Source organism: Rhinopithecus bieti, unplaced genomic scaffold (genome assembly GCF_001698545.2).
Source record: "Rhinopithecus bieti isolate Rb0 unplaced genomic scaffold, ASM169854v2 scaffold_41207, whole genome shotgun sequence".
In the NCBI taxonomy this organism is placed as follows: Eukaryota; Metazoa; Chordata; class Mammalia; order Primates; family Cercopithecidae; genus Rhinopithecus; species Rhinopithecus bieti.
In genome coordinates, this window is record NW_016816890.1 from 260140 (window position 1) to 286107 (window position 25968).

The 25968-nt window shown below is 35.4% G+C and overlaps 2 protein-coding genes across 2 annotated transcripts in view; one reads left to right on the forward strand and one right to left on the reverse strand.

The window, feature by feature from the left end:
* Positions 1-313: 313 nt before the first annotated feature.
* FAM162B (family with sequence similarity 162 member B) lies at positions 314-13846 on the forward strand. Its single transcript, XM_017855451.1, has 4 exons — positions 314-938; positions 1088-1196; positions 4206-4314; positions 13346-13846. Exons 1-4 carry the CDS (start codon positions 767-769, stop codon positions 13442-13444), a joined length of 489 nt encoding a protein of 162 aa, XP_017710940.1. The 5' UTR covers positions 314-766; the 3' UTR covers positions 13445-13846.
* A 566-nt stretch (positions 13847-14412) lies between these two features.
* The window catches only part of KPNA5 (karyopherin subunit alpha 5), a 54345-nt gene continuing 42789 nt past the window's right edge, over positions 14413-25968 (reverse strand). The window contains 4 exon segments of the mRNA XM_017855459.1: positions 14413-17884; positions 20242-20420; positions 23677-23804; positions 24824-24949. Of these exon segments, the coding sequence (XP_017710948.1) occupies positions 17697-17884; positions 20242-20420; positions 23677-23804; positions 24824-24949 (621 nt within the window). The 3' untranslated portion in view covers positions 14413-17696.

Here is a 25968-nt window from a genome sequence, read left to right on the forward strand (position 1 = left end):
TGGGCAACATAGTGAGATCCTATCTCTTAAAAAAAAAAAAAAAAATAGTGGAGCTTGGTGGCGCACGACCAAAGCCCCAGCTACTCTGGAGCCTAAGGCGGTAGGACTACTTGAGTCCAGGAGTTCGAGGTTACAGTGAGCTATTAGCATGCCACTGCACTCCAGCCTGAGTGACAGAGCCAGCGGCTGTCTCTGAAAAGAAGAAGATAGAGAAAGACAGTTGGAGGAACTGAGGTTGTTTTCCATAGGAAAAAAAAAGTATGGGGGTGGGAGACGATGAAGTGAGGAGCTAACTTCAAGAAATCTCATCCGGAAGTTCGTGGAGTGCCCTTACACTTACTGGGAAATGTCTTCAGTTTCCTGCACTTGGAGGATTGCTGTCTCTTCCTGGAGGAGAGGATTTAGATTTAGTCTCCTGGGGAACAAACGATGAACTCAAAGGCTAAACGCCTAGCGGAAACATTTCTACTCAATACAAAGAATTCAAAAGGAGCTGCACGCACTGTCTCAGGCGGTGGTGAGCCTGTTTCAAACGGAGGCTGGCTGACTTCCTGAGGAACCAGCCCCTAGGGGCTTGACGCCCTGATCCCGGGTCGCTGGCCGGGGGCGGAGACGGGGACAGCGAACTGAGTGTGCGAGCGCCAGGGGTTCCAGCTGCACGTCCCAGGCTCTCCGGGGCGCTGCAGGGCGGGACAAGGAGAGCTGCGGGGAGAACGCCTGTGGCTGGGTCCGGAGGTGCGGGTGTGGCGCGGGACAAGCGGGCAGCATGCTCAGGGCAGTCGGGAGCCTACTGCGCCTCGGCCGCGGGCTAACAGTCCGCTGCGGCCCCGGGGGGTCTCTCGAGGCCACGCGGCTGCCCGCACAGGCTCTTCCAACCCGGGGTCTCCCCAGCTACTCCAGCGGCGGGGCCCCCAGCAATTCTGGGCCCCAAGGTCACGGTGAGCCAAGGCTCGGACGGGGAGGTCCTGGGAGCGGGGAGGTTGCGGGAGGGCAGCGAGGGGCCGGCCCGGGAGTCGGATTGAGGGCGCGCTGATCCTCCGTGCCAGTCAGTCAGTTCCCTCGTCCATCTGGGTTGCTTTCGCTGCAGGGGAGATTCACCGAGTTCCCGCGCAGCGCCGGCCTTCGCAGTTCGACAAGAAAATCCTGCTGTGGACCGGACGTTTCAAATCGATGGAGGAGATCCCGCCTTGGATCCCGTAAGTGTGGCGAGCGCCGCGCGAAAGGGAGTCGGTCCCCGGCCGCAAGGGTGCGGGGTCACCCACCTTCCGACTGCGGCCACCTAGAAGCGAAAGCGGCAGCAGTGCCAACACTTAGCAATAACACCCACCACACACGGAGTTTACCTACACACACCCCACCTCCAGTGCGGTGTGTCAAGAGTCAACTAAGCTTTCAGGGAGATTGCAGAAGGTGGGTGAAAACGGAGAGGCTCAGGGGACACTTCCAGCATCGCCCAGATTGCCGGTCCCCAGCAAGCCCCGAACGGGGAGGCAGTGGGGCTCTTGTACCAAACAGGCCACGGTCCTCGCGAGCATCCGGATGGCTGCGGGGACGCCAGACGGCAATCCAGGCTTTGGCCGGGGGCGCCCCCCTACCCCACCCAAGGAAGGGTTTCCCTGATCTTGGCTTGCGGGGCGGCGGGGCGGGGCAGGGTCTCTGGAAAAAAAGCCGCATCCGTGCGGCCTCGTCTTCTGGGGCAGGAGACGCCTGGCGGACGCGTTTCTGCAGCCCTCTAGGCTCCGGGTTTACTCAGGGTGGGACGCGCGGGAGTGTCAGCACCATGGGCCTCTTCAGCATGCTAAACCCACCAAGACAGAAGATAAAACCCAAGCTAATAACTCCCCCTCTAGAGTAATGTAACCTGTAAAATAAATGCTAATAACAAGTAAATGTAACCTGTAAAAAAATCTTTCCAAAGCTTCTGTTTCTGCCAAGCCCAAAACCTTTGCAGCATTTTTACAAGGGATTGGGTAAAAAAGAGAGGGACAGAAACTAAGAATAAAATCAATCTACTACTTTTTAAGTCTACCTTTAAAAAAAAATACTAAAGCCATAACGTGAAAGAAGGGTTTTAGAGATTCTGTGTATTTGTACAATGTAATGAATGCCTATTAAAATGGATAATGGAAACTGGGCCTATATTTCTGTTTTTCACATGGTGCCTGCAATGTTATTGTTTATAAACAATTGCAGTTTACCAGTTAGCAAAACATCTCAGATAGATGGGGGTGGGGTGGGAGAACATGGCGGGAAATGTACATTCAATAATGAATTCTGAAGCATTTTCGTTCTTTTATTGGAGCAAGTCACTAAATGAGAAATGAACATGGAATTTGAAATAACATTGCATTTGAATCCGTTTTCAGTATTTGTTAAACTACAGAGGCACTTTCTAAGATTACATTTCCTCGAGATCTATACACTCCAAACTACAGACTTAGCTGAAAGCAAAACTTAGCCTCACAAAAGTCTTTATCATCATAAGCTCTGTTTATCAAATTGTAATTGATGCCTGAAAATTTAATACATTAAATGCCAAACAAAAGTAAAAAATAATTAAAATAAATAAGCCACTACCCTCAATTGGTTTGAATTTTTATTTCTAGTGGCCTAACCAAGTAATCAAGAGTGTAAAGAACCAACATTATTGTATATTGTTTGTCGAGAAAACCTATGCCCAGTATTGTATTTAACATAGCTGTATGTGTGAACAGACTCATTTTACAGAAATAATTTAATTTCCCCAAGATCATAGTCAAAAGATGTATTATAAGCAGGAACACTTCACTAAGAACAAGATGCCTATAAAAGCATTGCAGTTTTGCATTGGAAACAAAAGTATTTGAGTATTTTCATTTTATTATTTTCTATAATTTTTTAAGCATTACTATTTAAGAGAGAGATTCCTGTTAAACTAAGTGTCACACTTACAATGTGAACAGCTTTTACCTTTTAATGGACATATAATGAACAAGTGACCTATAATTTTTGTATCATACACTAATTATGTTTAATAATAACTGTACTTTGTCTTATTTTTCTCAGTGCTAAACTAATTTGTTATAATAGATTAAAGCCAAATGACTGGGTAAAAAAGATCAGAGCTTCTAGGTTCCATCTGGAACAAAAGTTAGCAGCAAATATAATCTAATAATTTCTCCATACTCACTAATTGGACCTGTTTGCAACTAACATCTTAAAACTTACATCATTCTGCCTAAAATCTAAAGAAAGTAGGCTACATAGGAGTTTTCTACAGTCTTTCAACCAGTGGAAAAGTTAAAAAGTTTTCTATTTTTAAAAGAAAATGCAACTTTGTCTTTCTGGATTTTTTTTTTTCAATGTAACTACACTCTATTTAAACTTCACATAGATAGGAAAGACTGCCAATGAATATATTCTTATGAATGAAATTCTTTATGCATATTTATAAACTGCCACTTCATATTATTGAAAATTGTTAAAGTTTCTTTCAACGTAAAAGTCCCACAGGCATGATGGCTTTTGTATCACTACTTTGTAAGTAGCATTATTAAAATCTTGGACAACATGCATAAAACTATGAATGAATAAGAATATCTAAAATTTAAGTATATCAAATTTCAGAATAATAATAACATGAAAATGAAGGTCTCTTTTATCTTTTTCTTTGGCAAATTATTGTGATTTTGATCACTTTTTTAAAAAAATTATTGCAAAAGCCATGAAGGAAATATTTTTCTAACAGACATTCTCACGAACTGGATAATAGTGTCTTTTTGGGGTAGCATGTGAAGGGACAAGAGACTGGGAGGCCAGTGAAAAAAACAAAGTGATAAAAATGAGTTTAAAAAAAAAAACTGTTCAAATGGAAAACAAAGCCTACTTAACAAAGAGGCTAAATATGCTTTAACTCTTCCTTTACCCAACTTAGTGAATAAAAACAATGGAGAGCAAGTTAGCATCTTTAGTAGTTATATTTTACGGAATTAGAAACTAATATTCTATACAGTGGTTTCATAATGGTTAACATTAGTTTAAGATCTGAATAAATACTTGTTAATTTGAAATTGGTAAAAATAACCAGCGAGCATTTCAATGTCTTCCCTGAATGCAGTTTGCATTCAGGGAATTTTTTGGAATGTTTACAAGGCAAATTATCTATCATGCCTGTCAGAAAAACATATTACTTTTACATGTTTAACAAAATACACATCTTCGTTTAGGCCAGAAGTGATAGTCACTGCAAGAAACAAAGCTCGAGTGAAAGCTTGTTACATAATGATTGGCCTCACAATTATCGCCTGCTTTGCTGTGATAGTGTCAGCCAAAAGGGTGAGTACCTCCTTAAAAGGGCAAGTCAGTTAAAAGGGTGAGTACCTCCAAAAGGGTGAGTACCTCTTTTTAAGTACCTCCTTAAAAGAGTATCTCACCAAAACGGTGAGTACCTCCTTAGACCAAAGGGGAAATTTTAAGAAATGTCATGGACATTGTTCTCGATTCAGGATTACTGCTGTCTTTTAATATAAGAACAATTTTGTCCTTGAGACTTGAAGTCATATATATATAAAATACTGGAGACAAATTCGTTCACGGAAATTTGAGTCAACAAATCAACACTATATGGCTGGGAAGGACAAATGCTTGTTTCAACTTAAAAACAAAAACAAGACAATTTACACCCTGTTTAAAATCTGCAGAAGACGGAGAACTTTGTCGTTGAAGGTTATCCAGACTAGGTCATTCATTAAATCAGGAACTCAATTAGCTGTTGCACAGACATATGAACTAGTTAGAAATGCAAAGGTTGGAAGTGATTGCCAAGGTCATCTAGTTTGTCTGGATCCTGTATGTCAGCCCTTTCCTTGCCATTCCCAATGTATGGTTTCTGTTTAATACCTCTAGAGAGAAATTAAGAGCTGACTACCCTCTAATTTTGTTTTCTGCCTCCCCAAATCCTTCCATCTACTGGTCACTTTTTACCACAAAGAGCAGCCCCACAAGTGTTTTGACATTTCTAACACATCCTTAAGAGTATTTGCTTCTTCAGTTTTAAGCACTCTAACAACTTCCTTCTACCTTGGAGCTGTTCTCAACACACTCCATTTTAACAGTGCCCCTCCTCATCGTGGCACCTGCAACTGAAGCCATTAGACCTGGATTATAACATTTTTGATTATGAACACTGCGTTTCAATAGTGCATACATATCATTCGTAATAGTTTGCTTGGCTCCATAAACCTCACTCTCTGGGCATATTTAGCTATTTACTATTCTGCCCAATTCTGTGATTCTGTCCTTTACTCCTCAGGTGCCCAAGTATATCTGAGCCCACTAACTTCACGCAGGAATTAGGACTTACAAGCCTACTGATATTATATAAATGTCTTTTCGTTCCTATTAGCCGGGAAAAAAAATCTATGCTATGAAATTGTTCTCACCAAATGAGAAATTTTTTAATGTTTACACAACACTCAAACATGTAAATAAATAACTTTGATAATATTTTGTTTTTAACCTAACCTTAAATAAATGACTGCCTGCCAAATTGATGATTCTCTAGTTTCTAGGAATATTTTGATGATTAGTGTATTGCCTCAGCTACATCAAAAAGATAAACATTAATTAGACAATTTGTGTACTTAGAATCACCCTCTAATAATTCATTTATAATGGCACTTTAATGTTTTTTAATGGTAATCACAAGTTTCCAAATGAGACATTAAGACCAATTACACTTAATATATATTTTATGAGCAAGTTGGCATATTAGAGATCTACTGATGTCATCATTTTATTTTCGATACATATGATTTGAATTGAAGGAAAGATTTTTTCATTTCCTATTAAAATTCCATATTTCAAATATAATTCTATTATAAATCAATAGCCAGGGTTTTTCTCTGTGTGAATCTGACACAAAAAGTAGCAACTGAGAATATATTGAGTTTTGTGTATAGCATTAGTTATTGCTGTTTCCTCTTCTCCAAAAGTGTGACAGCAAACACTGATTTTCAATCATTAATACACTAAATACTTCTGAGCACCTGAGACATGCCAGGCACTCTGCATTTTATTATTAGAATATCATGGAATTAAAATACAGGTATTTTGTAGTAGGGAAAATGGAGAGTGATCAAGTAAACACAAACTAAAAAGATCTGAGGAATTCTTAGTGCAATGAAGGAAAGGAACAGGATGATAAAATAGTAACACTCTAGGAGATGCCATTTTTGATGCAGTGGTCAGGCCAGTCCTCTCTGAAGAGGATGAGAATAAGCTAGCCATGAGAAGACCGGGGGAAGGAAAGAACAGCGTGTGCAAAGCTTAGAGATGAGAAAGGGTCTGGTGTGTTAAGAAACAAAAGGAGCTAGTGTGGATGGAGTATAATGAGCAAAGAGAAGATGGTATGAAACAGGGAGAGTCCAGATAGTATCAGGCCTGTGGGTCACTGCAAATAGTTCAGGGCTTTTAAAATACATTGGGGAATCCAATGAAGAGTTTTAAGCAAGATAGTGACAAGATTTAAAAGTTTTCACTCTCCTCTTTATTCAAAACCCAGTGAAAAGAAAGATCAGAAATAAGGACCCTACTTAAAATAGCAACAGACAAACAAAAAAACTAAGGCATGTAAGAATGAAATTAAAAATCATGCAATATCTATATAAAGGCAACTTTTAAACACTACCAGTGGTCACAAGAGAAGGTATAACCTAAGAAATTTTTATTTGGAATAGGAAGACTTGACATTTTAAAGAGAGCAAACTTCTCTAAGTCTGTAAAGTTGACATGACTGCAATAAAAATAGCAATAGGATTTGTTTTGTAGACAAACTGAGCCTAAAATTCATATACAAAAATAAGCAAAATATACAAGAAATACTAAAAATAATAGTTCTAAGGGAGGACTAGCTCTAAAATACATAAAACAAAACAACAACAATAATTAAAACTGCAGTACTGACATACACATAGGCAACTTAATAGAACTGAATCCAAATCACATAAATAACCCACTACATAAGGATTTAATATATGAAATAGTGACTCTGTATATGAGTGGAGAAAGATAAATTAGTCGAGAAATGATATTGGGACATTCCAATTATACTTTCTACATAAAATAAATTGCAGTTGGATATAAGATTTTCACATTAAATGCGAAGCCTTAAAATCACCAAAAGAATATATGAGAGAGTTCTTTAGAGTAGTTGGGCAGACATTTCTAAATATAGAACAAAACTGAGAAGCTATACAAAAGAAAAGATAGGTAAATTTAATCATATAAATGTATTTCAAATTCTGCTTGGTAAAAAAGTGCCATAAATAAAGTAAAAACACAAATGACAAACTGGGAGAAATACAAAATAGATCGCAAACTAAGAGCTAATTTTCTTAAATTATAGGGAGCTCCACTAAATAAAACAGCAACAACCTTTTGTTTTTAAAAAAATGGGTAAAAGATACAAAAAGGCCAAGTTTGCAGAAAAGAAAGTGCATATGCCTCTGAAACACAGGGAAAGAAGTCTAGCCGTCCGACCATTCCATGCTTTCCGTCTCCTCGGACCTTACACTTCCACAGTCCTCCCCATTGATGACCTTTCCTTCCATCTCACTGAGAGAATTGTAGCAGCCCAAGGAGCAGTTTCCAGTCTTATGACACATAATCCTGTATATTTTGCTTTTCTGCCCATTATAAATGATCCTTGCTCCAATCTAGAAGCTCTTATTACTTGTGCTGTGGATCCCATTCCATTTTGCCTTTTCAAGGATTTCATTCCAGGAATTCTCAGGTTTCTTTGCTCATCATTAATTTCTTCTCTACTGTATCATTTTTTATCAAAACATAGAAATGTTTCTATTTCCCTCTTCAAAACCAAAAACAAAACTTCTTTTGGTATAGCTGCATTTCTCTGTGGCAAACCTTTTCAGTAGACCTGTCTATATACACTATCTCTGATTTCCTGTCTCATTCCCTGTTTGATCAGGCTCGTGCCTCAAACCCTCCACCAAACTGCTGTTTTCAAGGTCACCAATGATACACTCATCTTCATTGACCTATCAGCATTTGACACAGTTGGTCTGTCCACCTCTTTTTTCTTTAATTTACATAAATTGTGTTTTGCTTGTGTTTTCTTTTCCTTTTTTTGGGGGGGGGGGTGGCGGGATGTGGAGGAGGACAGGGTCTCACTCTCACCCAGGCTGGAGTGCAGTGGCACGATCTTGGCTCCCTGCATCCTCTGCCTGCCAGGCTCAAGGGATTCTGCAGGCTCAGTCTCCTAAGCAGCTGGGACCACAAGTATGAATGACCACGCCTGGCTAATTTTTTTGTATTTTTTGTAGAAATTAGTTTTTGCCGTGTTACCCAGGCTGGCCTCAAACTCCTAAGCTCAAAGCGATCCTCCTGCCTTGGCCTCTCAAAGTCCTGGGATTACAGGCATGAACCACCGTATGCATCCAATAAATTGTACTTTGTTTGTGAATGACACAAAAACATTTTCCCTAAAATTGTATTAATATGTATGACACGTAATATACCATATTATATATTAACATATTTTCATGTAATAACAATATAATTGAAATGCTTTATTATTGTCTACAATTTTGCAATTTTATATTTGTTATAATATTGTAATTGAAAATATGCCACATGTTGTTGGTACACAGATCCAGTAAAAGAAATGCCTCTTTAGCTGTGATTACTAAATGGTGGTGCTAATACTTAATTTTATCCACCAACTATGCCAAAGCTTTTGTTGAAATGTGCCCAGTAATTTCTTACCCTCCCTGATGTTCTTCAGCTATTTTATTCTTGCAAAATCATTGAAAGATACAGTAGTTTTGAATTTTGTACCAAATGGATTCAAAACCACATAAATTGTTTAGAGACTTTGTTTAAGCTTACAAAATTATCCATGTAAGTATTTAAAGATGCCATGTCATTTTCTGGCCAAAAAAGAAACCATTCTTATTTATTAATATCTATTCTAACAGTATTGAAATGAATGAAAACAGGCATACCTCAGAGATATTGTAGGTTCAGTTCCAGACAACCACAATAAAGTGAATATTACAATAAAGTGAGATATGCCAATTTTTTGGTTTCCCAATGCATATAAAAGTTATGTTTACAGTACACAATGAGTTGTAATCGTCTTGCTGGTGGAAGGTCTTGCTTTGATGTTGATGGCTGCTGACAGATCAGGATGGTGGTTGCTGAAGTTTGGGGTGGCTGTGGCAATTTCTTAAAATAAGATGACAATGAAGTTTGCCGTATCAGTTGACTCTTTCTTTCATGAAAGATTTCCATGTAGCATGCAATGCTGTTTAACAGCATTTCCTCACAGTAGAACTTCTTTAAGAATTGGAGTCAGTTCTCTCAAACCCTGCCACTACTTTATTAACTAAGTTTATGTAATATTCTAAATCCTTTGCTCTCATTTCACCAATGCTCACAACATCTTCCCCAGCAGTAGTTTCCATCTCAAGAAACCACTTTCTTTGCTCATTTGTAAGAAGCAACTCATCTTGTGAAAGTTTTATCATGAGATTATAGCACTTCAATTTTGTCTTCAGGCTCCACTATTAATTCCAGTTCTATCGCTATTTCCATCACATATGCAGTTACTTCCTCATACTTCCTCCACTGAAGCCTTGAACCCCTCAAAGTTATCTATGAGGATTGGAATCAGCTTTGTCTGAACTCCTATTAATGCTGACCTCCTCCTATGATTCACAAATATTCATAATCATAATGGCATCTAGAATGGTGACTCCTTTCCAGAAGGTTTTCAATTTACTTTGCTCAGATCCATCAGAGGAATCACTATCTATGGTAACTATAGCCTTACAAAATGTGTTTCTTAAATAACAAGACTTGAAAGTTGAAATGACACCTTTTTCCATGGGCTGAAGAATGGATGTTGTGTTAGCAGTCATGAAAACACATTAACCTCCTTGTAAATATCCATAAGTGCTTTTGAGTGACCAGGTGCATTGTCACTGAGAAGTAATATTTTGAAAGGAACCTTTTTTTTCTGAGAAGTAAGTCTCAACAGTGAGCTTAAAGTATTCAGAAAGCTATGTAAGCAGATATGCTGTCACCCAGGCTTCATTGTTCCATTCATGGCACAGGCAAAGTAGATTTACCATAATTCTTAAGAGTCCTAGGATTTTCAGAATGGTAATGAGTATTGGCTTCCAGTCGTCAGCTGCCAATAGCTCCTAACAAGAGAGTCAGCCTGTCTTTGAAGCTTTAAAGCCAGACATTGACTTCTCTCTATCTCTGAAAGTTCTAGATGGCATTTTCTTCCAATATGAGGCTATGTTGTCTTCATTGAAAAACTGTTTCTTAGCGTAGCCTTCATCAACGATGTTAGCTATAATAGATCTTCTAGATGACTTGCTGTAGCTTCTCTATCAGCACTTGCTGCTTCACCATGCACTTTTATATTGTGAAGAGAGCTTCTTTCCTTCAGCCTCATGAACCAACCTCTGCTAGCTTCCAATTTGTCTTCTGCTGCTTTCTCACCTCTCTCAGCCTTCACAGAACTGAAGACAGTTAGGACCTTGCTCTGTATTAGGCTTTGGCTTAAAGGAATGCTGTGGCTGGTTTGATCTTCTTTCCAGACCACTAAAAATTATATCAGTAATAAGGCTGTTTTGCTTTATTTAGGTGTTCACTGGAGTAGTACTTTTAATTTTCTTCAATAACTTTTCCTTTGCATTCACAACGTGGTCAACTGTTTGGCACATGACGCCAAGCTTTTGACTTATCTTGGTTTTCAACATGCCTTTTTTCACTAAGCTTAATCATTTCTAGTTTTTTAAAGTGAGAGATGTACAACCCTTCCTTTTACTTGAACATGTAGAGGCCATTATAGGGCTATTAATTGGCCTAATTTCAATATTGTTGCATCTCAAGGAATAAGGAGGCCCAAGGAGAGGTAGAGAAATGGGAGACTGGCCGGTGGGTGAAGTGATGAGAATACATACAACGTTTATCAATTAAGTTTGCTCTTTTATACGGGCACAACTTGTGGCATCCTAAAACAAGTACAGTAGTACTAACAGCAATCACTGATTACACATGACCGTAACAGATGTCATGAAAATGAAAAAGTTTGAAATATTGCAAAATTTAGCAAAATGTGAGAGACACGAAGTGAGCACATGCTGTTAGAAAAATGGAGCCTATAGATTTGTTCCATGCAAGGCTGCCACAAACCTTCAATTTAAATAAAAAGAAGAAAGAAAGAAAGGCACAATAAAGCAAAGCACAACAAAGTGAGATGTGCCTTTATATTTTTCTGTATTATAGAACGGTCACAGGTTCCTCAAGATATCTCTAACTTCTGACATAGGGATTCTCTATTTCTCAACTCTTCTATTAAATGTTAGCAGTTTTTCTTTTTAAGAAAAGATGAAATGTGTTCCTATTGCTTTGTTGACCTCAGTGGACATTGTAGTTCTTATCCTACTTTGAAGACTGTTTATTTAGACTCAATATGACACTATGTTTGGATGCTTGGGTGCTGATAAATCTCATTTCATTTTGGAGAGGCAGTTGACAATTCTGCTGATTAGCAAATATTTTCTTCTGCCGAATCAGTATCTTCCTTCCCTTGGATTCTGCTCAATCTGAGTTCAATCTACTGGAGCTGCTGAAAATACATCTAGGTTGAGAATATCAGGATTATAAAGGAATTTGGTCTACCTACACCTCAAAGTCACCCCTCTGCAGGAATTCTGACACACAGTAGCCAGTCTCCCCATTCTTCAACCAAGAAAAGAATATTTTTGGCACATAGGGAAATAGCTGGTTATAAATGGATATATGAAAAACACTGGAATAGGCCAATGTGGCATTTTTCACTTACCCTTTGTTGGAGAATGCATACTAGCCATTGTCCTTCCATAAAAATCCTCAGAAGCTCTGAAGTGAGAGCATTGGGAATGAAAATCATTTATCTTTTATGAAACATTTTCTTCACTTGGTTTCCGTGGTACCACACTCACGTAGGTTGTCTGTTGGCCACGTCTTCCAAGTTTACTGTGCCAGTTTCTCCTATTCTCCTGGACTTCACAACAGTGGAATCGCCCCATGGATCAGTCTTTAGTCTTTCCATTCTCTATCTATACCCACTCCCTTGATCTTACCAAGTCTTCTGGATTTAAATACCTTCTACATTCCAAGAACTCTCAAATTTGTATTTCAGCTAACATCTTCCTTCCACACTTCAAATTCATATAGTCAGTTGCTCATCTAACATTTCCCTTTGGAGGTCTAATGGACCTCTCAAACTTAGTGTGTCAAGAGTTGAACTCTAGATCTTCCCCGAGACAACCCTGAGCCACTGTTTTCTGTACTGTCTTCCTCCTCTCAGTTGATGTCAACTCTATCTTTCTAGCTGCTCATGGATAAGTCATCAGCAACCCCATTGGCTCCACTTTCAAAATATAGCCAAATTGGAGCACTCCTCAATATCTCTCCTGACATACCAATATACATCTATTGCCTGGTTCATTGTAATATCTTCTAAATGGTCCCACCACTGTCCCTCTTGCCCGTCTCCAGTTCATTTTTCATTTTTAATAACAATGCATGTACCTTAAAGAAATTGTGGCAGATAGAGATGGAGAAAAGGTTAGCAAGTTCAGATAAGTTTGGGGAAGTAAAAAGAATGGAACTTTGTGGTGAATTCACTGTGGAAGCAGAAAAGAAAATGGAATAAAGGAGTGAAAAGGCCTGGGTTTTTTGACTTGAGCAAGTAGGTGGATGATACTGCCATTTATTGAGATGTGTATGGCTAGGGAAAGACTGGTAGGCAGGGAGAACAAAATATATCAACTCTCTATTTTGGCTATATCAAGCGTGAGATGCATACTAGGTATCCATCAATATATATTAAATTTTTATTTATTTCCCTAAGGACTTTGTATGTCTATCAGTTTGAGGACTTATAGCTTTCCTCATTTCTGAAAAAGTCTATGCTATCATAACTTTGAATATGGCCTCTTTACCCATTCAGTCTATTCTCTCTTCTCATTATTAACATATGTTAGAACTTCTAATTCTATTCTCTCCTGTGTATTTCTATCTGAAATACAAATTTTTCCAGTTTCCAGAGAGTAACAGTTATATATATAATATATAAAACTATATAAATATGATATAATAAATATATATAGTTTTATATAATATATATTTTGTATATATATTTGTAATTTAGTATAACACTTAGTAATTTATATAATATAAAAATTTGATTATATTATATAAAAGTATAAATATATAAATATATAAAGTTATAGTTTATATATATTATATATATAACTATATATATTTCTTCCCCCCCCAACAGGCTGTAGAACGACATGAATCCTTAACAAGTTGGAACTTGGCAAAGAAAGCTAAGTGGCGTGAAGAAGCTGCACTGGCTGCACAGGCTAAAGCTAAATGATATTATAAATTAACAAAGTGTTCACCTGAATACCATCCCTGTCATCAGCAACAGTAGAAAATGGGAAAAAATTGAATATTTACCAAAATATCTGCCATGGTTTTATTTTGGTAACAAGAAGCACAACGTCTTTTTTATTTTTACTTTTTAGTAAACTTTTACTGAAGTATACGATGCATTCAAAAAGTGGACAAAAGTGTATACAGTCTGATAGATATTTATGTCGTGAACACCTGTGTAACAACTGCCAAGGTGAAGATGTAGAATATCGGCAACACCTCAGAGCTTCATTCCTGCCTTTTCTCAGCCATTACGTCCCAAACATAGCAGTTTTTCTGACTTCCATCACCTTTGATTCATTTTGCCTGTTTTTGAACTTTATATAAATGGATTTATACATTATGCACTTGTTTGTGTGGATTCTTTACTTGACATTAGCTACAAGGTTAACCCACAAATTGTGTGTACCATTAGTTCATCCATTGTTACTGCTGTATTCTGTTGATAAACATACCACAATTTATTTTGCTATTTGGCACAGTTTCTGGCCACTACATACAATGCTAAAATGAGCACATTGTGTATGTCATTAAAATTAGGTTGAACTAATCTTTAAGGGCTCATTAAAATCAAAACTAATTTTCAACTAAAATTTCACTGTAAAATACGGCCTTACTTTTTTATTAAAACTGATAACCTCTGCACTTTAATTGGCATGTTTAAATCATTAGTAATTACTGTGATTACTGATATAACTGAGTTTGATCTATCTTGCTATTTGTTCCATCTTCATTTGCTTTTTCTCTTTTTCTGTCTAGTTTTGGATGAGCTACTCTTTATAATTCTATTCTATTTTTTCTCCTTTGTTGGTTTTAGAAAGTAAATGGATTTTTAACCAATAATAGCATCTGTCTTTGTTCTGTTAGGAAACAACAATCTTAAGAAAAAATGAAATGGACACATTTATATAAATGCAATTTTAAAAGATTTTATTATTTGTTAATACAGTGTTGTAACATTTCATAATATTGCATACTGCTCAAAAGTTGGTTTATTTAGTAGGGTAAGAATATCTTCTTACTCCCCAGTCAGAATTTAAAGATACACTATCCTTTTAGAGCTCTATTATATTGGCTCCTAAAATGTCACATTTCATAAAACCATGTAGTGAATAAAGGTTAAGAACAGTTTGATTTCACAGTTTCACAAGCAGCCAGTAGATTGCTGAATTGAGAACCGCAACAAAATTCACTAAGACTTTTTTATATTTATTTTCCATAATGCTCCGTCTTAAAAGAAGAAAAAAAATATAAAGGCAAAGGTAATATATGCTTCTTTTAGTCCTTTATCCAATAAATCAACCTTTAACTGCAAATAGGTTTTAAAGTTACCAAATGATATGTCAGTTCCGTGCCAGCAGAATTTATTATTTTTTTGCTTTCTTGTTCTGGTGTTACCAGTAAGTTGAACAAATGACACTAAAATTTAAGAACACTATCACTTAAAACAACGTTTTGAAATAAAACATAGTAAAAAGACCACACCAGTCAAGTGCTTATAAATATAAAACAAGCATAATTGCATAGATTAAACAGGAGAAATTCAGATTCAGACAAAAATAAAACACCAAATTTAATTAAATAAATGAAAAGGACTCTTTCAAGTATTTTCTTGATATTTGCATTAATGCTACATGCATTCCTCTTTATAACACTTTTTTTGGCATAGTTTATCTTGGATATAAATATAACAAATCTTAGAAAAGCAAGTTAAAAAAGTATTTTTCCCCCCACAAGGGCCAGTGAAGACTAATGAAAATACATTTTGGAGCATTTTATTTTTTTTCTTTTCTGTCTTTCTTTCTTTCTTTTTTCTTTTTTCCTGGTCAGGGCTCTGCCTGATGAAATATTTTAAATGGTATACTTGAAAAGAGTAGCTATATTTTTGAAGAATTTTAATAACAAAGTATTTGTTAGTCTTGATCCAATAAACTCATAACAATAAGCCAAGTCAAGCCAAGTCAAGAGCTGGTCCCAACTGCTATATAGTGCTCTTTGCAATCAAATATAAAATTACTTACCCAAGTAATATATTCAAGGAAATAAATATAACTGTATTTAAATGCTTATAAAGTATAATCAGAGTCTGTAGAGATATGTTTGTTTTACCGGCAAAATTTAAGTTCCCTTTCATAGGTCATTCTGTGTGTATGCATGAACACACACATATATATTATTTTTCCTTCTATAAGAACTATTTTGTTTGAAAAATTTGGCTTAGAAATTTATTATAGTGACTACAGGGTCCTCGAAATAAAAGGAGGCACAGCTGGTCAGTTTATGAATCATGCTGCATTATCAATTTTAATTGACTAGAAAGAGTAGAATACCCTGTCACCTGATACTTAGAACCATCTGCACCACAAAAATGTTTATCTGATAAATTCATCATCAATTTGGTAAGCTTTAATATAACTACCCTGTTTTTTTAATACAGATAATGCAAAAGGAAACCATTTTATACTCAACTATATACCTTCCACTATGAAAAAAGGGGCACAGATACAATCTTCTACTTAATAATAAAAAAGGGCTGGCAGATGCACTCAGCATTACGAACACCATTTAAACCTGTATTTTACACCTGTAGGTTTTAAGTGTCTTGTCAAAAGTTTAGTTTCATGATATGTAATTTACAAAGTGATATATTCTTTAAAAGTACTCCTATATACATTTTCCTCTTGGAACGTGCCTCTGATTTCCAGCAGAAACATTACAAATACTATCATAAATGAAATCTTTCTTTAAAGAACAGACCATGAATCATATCAAAATTGCCTTAGTTCTCATCTTAAAAAGAGTTGTAAACTAAGTTTTAAGTAAGTGTTCTAGGTATATAATTGGACACGCAAATAGCCTATGTATAACTATAAATTAAAAGATTGAGTTCAACAGTAGTTGAACTGTGAGAGTAACGAACACACATATATATGTATAAATAAATATATATATAATTTTTCTATTGAAACCTTTCTTTTAAATTTACAGTTTGAAGAGGTTTTTGCTGTTAAATCATAAAACATACATATTGACCAATCTGACATGAATGTAATCTATGATTCATAACAAGCAGCAGTATGGCCCTCTGAGTATTACTAAAAGAAAAAAGTTTATCATAGATTTGAACCATATTAAAGAATCTAGCAATTTTCATTATCATCATCATTTAGCATCCAAATGTTAAATGCATTTAATAAAATTTAACACACAATAAGGTTATTTCTTCAGGATAATTTTGTCATTCAAGTACCTAAACTTACTATTATATAAAAAATGAAACTTTTCAATTACTGCTCTGAAAAATCAGAGAAATAATTAGTTATTATTTTAGATATGCAGCACTACTTTAGATTCATGATGACATCTCTTTCATGATGCTCTTTAAAACAATGAGTGAAAACAAACACTGTTTCAAAATGGTAGCATATTTGGTTGAAATATAAAATATACTAATATACGTAGCACTTATATGTTAAAAACAGAAATATTTAAATGTTTTGTAATCTTTTTATGTGTTCAACATGAAGAACAGCTTCTCTCTTCACAATTGCCACATTTGAATGGATTATCAGTACAATATTTCTTCTGTTTTATAAATAAATTTTATAGGTTTTCTGTTGCAATTTTTTGCAAAGTATAACCTACAGCACAGTGATATATATAATTTAAGGTAATAAATACTTTCACATTCTAATTTAGCATTTGCATTATTTCATGCTTCTGAAGCTTTTTTGTTTTTATTTCTGCTTCAAGATAGAGGTAGATTTAGTAGAGATTGGGTATGTAAGACTTACTGCCAAAATGCAATTATCAATAGGTTTACTGCTAATGTGCAGTTTCCAAGAATGCTTGAAAAAATTCAGAATTACTAAGTAATACTTCACCAAAGTTCTCCTTTTCAAGCTTAAATTACTAAATAATTGCATATTCAATTATTCACAAATAGATACAAAAATCCAAACAATAGAAGATATAAATACAGGCACAACAACAACAAAACTAAAACAACAACAAACTACAATGAAAGGTTGCATCTGAATGAAAATTTTTGTTTCATTTTGCTTTCTAAAAGTGCACCAAATTCTCTTTTCTGTTCTATGTAAAAAAAAGAAACATTCTTACTGACGCTGGCAACAAAGCGGAGTTACCTGAAGCTACCCTTTTTAGCCATAAATTTTTTTTCCTCCAGTAGGTTAAAGTTGAAATCCATCCATTGGTGCTTCCTGCTGCTGAAATATAAACTGTTGTTGGTTTTCATCCACCTGAGGTACAATGCTGGGGTCATCATCTTCTACACCAAAGTAATGTTCAATCAGATCAAATGCCTTCTGGTAAATTTCCTGATTTTCATGGCTTTGCAAAAACTCAATTTTATCCAGACCTATTATACAAAGCATATATATAAAAACAAATTATTACTACAATTTCAGTATATGTTTAAATCAAAATAATAAATGAACATCATCTATCACCTCACTGGCAATGGGACTGCTATTTTAATCTAATTGTTGCACATATCGATAGCCATCACTGATGGTTTATACTTCAAGAATGAGAGTATGTGGCAGTGTGATATGAAGACGGACCATAGGCCTGGGAGTAAGATCACAGACACCACCCTGCTAGGTGTGTGATCTTGGCCAGGTAAGTTCTTCTGTTTCTCAACTGTAAAATGGCAGTTTTAGATAAAGTAACTCCACAGATCCTTTCTAGAGTAACTAACATAGCGCAAAAAGGGAAAGCAACAAAACAAATTAAATGAAGAAACTAAAACAGGCTGAGCCAGAGAATATCAGTATGAAATAAATGTGTAAAATTTGCAAACCCATACAATAAAAAACATACGGCTGCTGTACGATTTAACAGAATTACAAACTACAATTGAAACTGAAAGGCCTCATTTTGAAAGGATGACGAAATTCTATAGCAATAGATTTTACTGCTTATCAGAAAAAGCTCTACACATAAGTCTAGGTAGTGCTGAAAATATATTTCATTTAATTACAGATAAACCACTTCAATCAGATTATCATGGAATAAAAAAGCAGCAAAGAAGTCATATCTATATACGATCACAGAAAAGCTCAAACCCTAGTCTAACTTGGGGTCAAAATAATGACTGTAGTAAGACAATACTCTTAAATCAGTGACTAAATCTTGTATTCATGTAATATCTTATCCAGTGATGTTATATAATTTGAAAGAAAGACAAAGTGATATCATGGGCTTTAAGAATCAAAAGTAAAAGTCTGAATTAGCCATATAATCTAAGAGGACTTAATACAGAAAAGTGAACATTTAATGCAAATAAAATCAATTTAGATTCATGCTTTATCTAAAATAAATTCCATATGATTAAGTTAAAAGTTTTAAGAACCTAATTTTTAAAACTTGGCAAATAAAAAAATTAATTTTCATCAAATCTCTGTGGAGGCAATGACTTTGTAAACTTTGAAAGAATAGAAAATTAGACTGAGTTATTTATGTTAAACATAAATGAACATGGGATGTTTTATTAAAATAAAAGAATGTATTCAATGGACGATCTGAAAAAAAAAGACAGACCTAGGAAAAGCCGTATAAAATAAACTACTATAAAATACAATTCAAATTTTTACCAAAAAAAAAGTCAAACAGATAACCAAAGTATAATAAATATGCAATTTGGATGAGGAAATAGACTAACTCACGAAAAATACATACTACTATCTATAGTAAGTAAACCAAAAAAATGTACATAAAAGCAACTTGGTGTACTATTTTACATCTGCTGAGTCCGCAAAAAAAAAAAAAAAAAAAGTATGAGGTTGTAGAATAGATTCATACAATGCCAGTGACTCTGTCAGCAACAGGCCTTTGGAAAGCAAAATGAGAAGACATATCAAAAGCTTAAAAAGAAGTCAGTGCCTAAGACTCAGCAACTGAATTCCTGAAAATTTATCCCCGGATATTAATTCCATAATAGAAATAAATTTATACACAGAAAGATGCTTATTTTGGTATACATAAAGTGATAAACTGGGAACAAACTAATGGTCAACAACAGGTTATGGTTAAATTTCCATTCAAATGGCTAAAACTTCACTTAGTATATAACATTATGGCCAGACATGGTGGATCATATCTGTAATTCCAGCACTTGGGGAGGTTGAGGTGGGCGGATCACTTGAGGCCAGGAGCTCGAGACTAGTCTAGCCAACATGGAGAAACCCCATCTCTACTAAAAATACAAAAATCAGCCGGGCATGGTGGCATGCACCTGTAATCCCAGCTACTCGGGAGGCTGAGGCACATGAACTGCTTGAACCCGGGAGGTGGAGGTTTCAGTGAGCCAAGATCATACCACCGCACTCCAGCCTGGGAGACGGAGTAAAACTGTGTCTCAAAAAAAAAAAAAAATTACATATTTATATATACTATATAATAACATTATGTGGCCATTATAATAAATATTATGTAGAAATTTAAAATTTCTCCAAATGTTAAAAAGTAGAACATAAAACTACACATACAATACAATTAAGTCAATGTAAAGTATTTGTGCATAAAGACAATGTAAAAAAGGTAAATAATAAAAATAAATTGTTAGGGTAATAAAATTATGAGTGATATTTTAAAACTTAAAAAAATATATACCGCTTTTACAACAAAAAAAATGTAGGGAACTGGAAGGGGAAAGTATCTATGACAGATAGTTAAGAACTGACTATAATTGCAAATTTTTAACTGATTGCTTACCATATGCTTCTTCAATGAGAGCACAGTATGGATTAACGCCTATTCCATTCTGCTTAGATTCTTGTTCTCCAAGACGTAAAATATTTTCAAGTCCATTTAAAGCCACTTGGACTATTTTGGAGTCCATAACAGTCAAAAGATCACAAAGTGGTTTAATGCAGCCTAAGGCTACCAAATACCTTCAGATTAATTTAAAAGACAAGAAATGGGAAAAAAAGATTTAAAAGACTTAAGTACTGTTTGTAACAATAACGCAAAATATTTTCATAGTGAAATGTTATATAAGCAATTAAGAAAAAGTATTCCTATACAAATGTAAACATTACACATATTTAAATTCTCACATAGGAAACTTAAAATTTTCTTTACTCAACTATTCTCTAATTTAACATACTTAGCAATAAATGATCTTGCAAAGACTATAAAATACACACACAAACTGGAACTTGGGCCTGTTTTTCATGGTGCTCATCTGAGCACTAAACGTAGGTTCGAAAGGTGTTTTTTTTTTTGTTTTTTAAAGGCAAGCCCACACACACATACACACCCACTCACACACACACACACACACACACACACACACAGAGGTCATATGGGGGTAGACAGAAATGGAAAGAAAGAAAAGACATCTAAATTAAACTTGAGAAAATTTCCCATAAAAACAATCACAGCGGCCGGGCGCGGTGGCTCAAGCCTGTAATCCCAGCACTTTGGGAGGCCGAGACGGGCGGATCACGAGGTCAGGAGATCAAGACCATCCTGGCTAACACTGTGAAACCCCGTCTCTACTAAAAAAATACAAAAAACTAGCCGGGTGAGGTGGCGGGCGCCTGTAGTCCCAGCTACTCGGGAGGCTGAGGCAGGAGAATGGCGTAAACCCAGGAGGCGGAGCTTGCAGTGAGCTGAGATCCGGCCACTGCACTCCAGCCCGGGCGACAGAGCGAGACTCCGTCTCAAAAAAAAAAATAAGAATAATAATAATAATAATCACAGCTAATGTTCTAAAATATATGCTGTGTTTCAGAAGCGCAGAAGGCCTGAGGAACAAAACAGCCTCTCTTGTGAATAATTTTCATAAATAATATTCACAAAAAAAAACCCCCATTAATTTCTGAATGCGTGTCCTTTTCTAGTTATTGGCTGGTTTTCTGCACTCTATAATGTAAATTAAGTAACTGATTTGTTCACTTGGCAAACAGTCCATATTAAGTACAAAGGTTAAAAACATACTATGAAGCCAGGCTGTGTGCCTTCAAGTCCCAATTCCACTCCTTATTAGTTTCGTGACCTTGAGCAATTACTCTGTGTCTCAGTTTCCCCATCTTAAAAATGGGAATAATAATAGTACCAACTTCAGAGAGTTGTTGTAGGAACACAATAGACATTTAATAAAAGTTTCTGTCCCTCTTAAAAAAAAAAGTATATACCTTCACTGGAGCACTCATTTGCCCTATACTGTACTGTAATTGATCAAAAATATCTGTTGAATGAATAACTGCCTCACAGTTAAGAGATTAAAGGAGATAAAATACATGAAAGTACCTGATACATTGCTGGTGCTCAATAACTGAAATGACTTACTTAGCGCAATAACTGGCAATAGTAGGCATTCAACTAGTGGTATAGATGCAGAACTTAATCTGAGATCAAGAGGTCTTTTCCCATATATGCAGACTTAATGAAATGATTAAAGTGGTTAGAAAAATAATTTTCTCAGTTTGGGTACTTGATCCACACTAATAAATTAAAGGAATATTATACATAATAGATATAACCACAAAAATTAATTGAAAAAATACAACTATTTGCAAGTGAACAAACTTGCAGCCCAAATAAAATAAAAATAACATCAGCATTAAAAAAATACAAAATAGAACAAAGGAAGGGTCTTGATTTATTACTGCTTGTATCCATGACACAAAGTGGAAATACTGATTAAAGCAAAGAGAATAGAAAATAAGAGGCAGAGACAAATGTTACCAATATACAGCGATACAAATTTGAGAGAGCAAGATAATACTACAAATGAAGGCAATAAAAGACAATTTAACAATAGGTAGATTTCAAAATCATGTGATTTATAAAATAGCATTGTAATTTGACTTCTTTTATAAATTGAAAAATAAATCAAATATGCATTAGAAAATATTTTCTAAGAAGTCTAGTTTCATGGAGGGATCCTCCAAACAAGACAATACTGTAGAAGTAAAGCTTTTAATAGAGGTGTAAGTGAAACTTCGCTATGTCAGATAAAAAAGAGTGAAAGTACATGATAAAAAGAGATTCAGGAATCAATACTGATAATAAAAAGTATGATGATTACAAATAATAATAATAGTATTCTTAGTTATTATCTATTAGTTATTAATAACATGTTTAGGAACTGTGCTGACACTTCAAAGACATAAATTTCACTTAACTATCAAGATACAGTCTGTCAGTTTCATTGGAGATTGGTTCCAGGACACCCTTCCTCTCAATACCAAAATCCACAGATGCTCAATTCCTTTATATAAAATGGCATAGTATTTGCATACAACCTACGCATATCTTTCCATGTATTTGAAATCATCTTTAGATTAGTTATAATACCTAAAACAATGTAATTGCTATGTTACTAATTGTTGTATTGTTTTTAAATTTGTATTATTTTGTATTGTTGTACTGGCATTTTTTACTGTTTTTTTCTTATTTAATATTTTTGACCTGCAGGTGGTTGAATCCACAGATGCAAAACCCAAGTATATGGAAGGCTGACTATACTACCATTATTATTTGTTACTGGAACTCATTTTTTAAAATGAAGAAACTAGATTAGAGGGGTTAAATGACTTTGTCAAGACCACACAACTTTTACTGAAGGAGCAGGATTTGAAATCAGGCTGACTTAAAAGCCCATGCATCTATTATTTATATTGTCAGCAGAATAAATAAATTTAAAAAGCTTAGACTCAAAAAGCTAATATTTAAAAAAGGTAACTAGTATAGAAAAATAAAAGTAAGATACTATCCATAGGCAAGGCTAACAATCAATGAGGAGCAGAACATCACCATATAAATAGTGTCTATCTCACTTTTTATTTAAAGTGGATATTCAAATTTATTAGCCATTTCTATATAATAAAGCTATATTTTTGTGATTAAAAAATATTTAATGCCCATGACAGTGTACTCTGCAAATTAACATAGATTGTTTCCATTTGGATTTTAATCTCTGATTTTCATAAGCAGCCTATCAAGGAGAATGATGTTATATTTTAAATGAAAAAAAAAAAAACATTGTGAATAAGTAACTGATATAATACATGCCATCATTTCATATTATCAAACTGACTTAGAAATAATACTTTAGTTGCATCAGTAAATAAAAATATGCTTTATTTCAACTTTTGTCTCATTTACATTTAAAAAACAATTAAAAAGTTTATATCATACCTTATTTGCTCTGGAGTACCTCCTGATGTTGCATTAGTTATAGCCCAAGCTGCTTCTTTTCTGGTACGAAACTCTGCTTTCTGAAGAATCTCAATCAAAACAGGAAAAATATTTGCATCTATAACAGCCTGAGAGGGGGAAAAATATATAATCAGTACAAATACTGTTTCTAAAATATTACCAGTAAAAAAAATCTTGAAACTCAATGGCTTCAAAATGTCAAGGTTTTGGAAATACTTTTCCAAGAATTTTAATTTCTATTCTGTCAGCAAACTTTCAAATATTTCTCTTTTACATAGGAAATTGGCTTTTTAAAGACTAGAGAATAACAAAATATAAATTTTAGAGATGATAAAGCACAAGGCATGTGACTGATCAAAATGGATAAGTAATCACTGACACAAGAAGCTTGATAGGACCGTAATAAATCATTAAAAGCTTTGAGAGGAAGATTTTGCATAACTTATTTAAACACTAATGCCAAAAAGCCCGGCGCGGGGCTCTTGGGGTGGCTCAAGCCTGTAGATCCCAGCACTGCTTTGGGAGGCCGAGACGGGGTGCGAGTCACGAGGTCAGGAGATCGCGGAGACCATCCTGCGTCTTACACGCGTGACAACCCCCGTCATCTACTAAAAGAATACAAAAAAAAAACTAGCGGGCGAGATGGCGCGCGCGCCTTGCTAAGTCCCAGCTACTCGGGGCTGAGCGGCAGCCGAGAATGGCGGTTGAAACGCCGGGAGCCGAGGCCTGCTGCAGTGAGCCGGACGAGTGCGCCACTGCACCTCTCCGAGCCGGGCGACGTGCCCAGAGCGAGACTCCGTCTCAAAAAAAAAAAAAAACAAAAAAAAAAAAAAAGTTGATTATTAGTCTATATTAATATATATATTTCGTAAAGACAAACCAGTTATGTGTCAGGCACTATGCTAAACACACACACACACACTTGCTATACTTCACTAGAATACTACAAGTAAATGTTATTATTTTAGAGGAGGAAAGGCTATGTTCTTTAAAATACTTTTTGGTATCTTTTTAAAAAGGAATCTTTTTTAGTAACTCAATAAAAAACATTTAAAAAGTGTTAACTTTTGTCCAAACTGGTTTCTTAGACCTTGCTGTTCTACTCTCATATCTGGAGGGTAGTTACCTGAATCTGAGCTCTATTTCCAGCAGTGATGTTAGAAACAGTCCAGCAGGCTTCTTTTCTAATTGACTCCTTTGGGCTACTCAATAAATGTAAGAGACAGGGTAATGCAGAACAATTCAAAATTACCTAAAACAAGTTAGAAATGGAAACAAAAAGTTTTATAGTAAATAACCTATGTGAAAATCTACTAATGAATTATTTAGATGTACAAAAAACATTCTAGAAAATGAAATTAAGAAAGGAGAAATTCCTCCCAAAGGAAAATTTGCTGTCTTCTACACTTCTGCTATTGGTAAACCTAGTCTCATGCCACTATAAGGAAGTGTCCTGTTCTCAACCCAATAAAATGAAAATCAGAGGTGTATCCTTCATATTTACAAATGTTCTAAGAGTTCAACTGATAAAACTGAAAAAAGATTTGGTGACTTGAGGTCAGGATCCAACCTCTAGTTTTGCCAAATGAATTGTTGAAAAATATATATATATCATACAGTCTGAAAAAAATCTAAATCTACAATCATTAAAAACATTAGCATGGAGAATCAATTGGCTTCATAAAATTTTTTACTATCTTACTCTTCTTCCGTAAACAAGTATATTCTGCATTGTCCCTTTATATTCTTTATTCCATTGCAAGATTAATTATGTTACTATATTCAAAATACTCCAGTGATTTACATTAAATTCATCTGGTGAAGAAGTATGGAGCAGTGCACCGGAAATCCAACTGAAAATTACAGTATATGTCTAGAATGGCATTTTCATTTAAAGAGCTATATTAAATGAATAACTGTCAATTACTAAAGAGCAACTGTTTAATAACTTTGATTAGTATCCAAATAGGCCTTTAAAAAGATAAAACTGAAAGAAAATATGTAAGTTAGAATAAAAAATATACTGTAAAGCAGTAAACAAAGGAGAATCTAACGTGTTAAATAATTTAAGTTTCTCTATCTTCAAGAAAGATTGTGCTGGGCATAGTGACTCATGTCTGTAAGTCATACTTTGAGACGCCAAAGCAGGAGGATTGCTTGAGCTCAGGAATTTGAGACCAACCTGGGCAACACAGCAAGACCCTGTCCCTAAAAAAATAAAAAAATTAGCCAGGTGTGGTGGTGCACACCTGTGGTCCCAACTACTTGGAA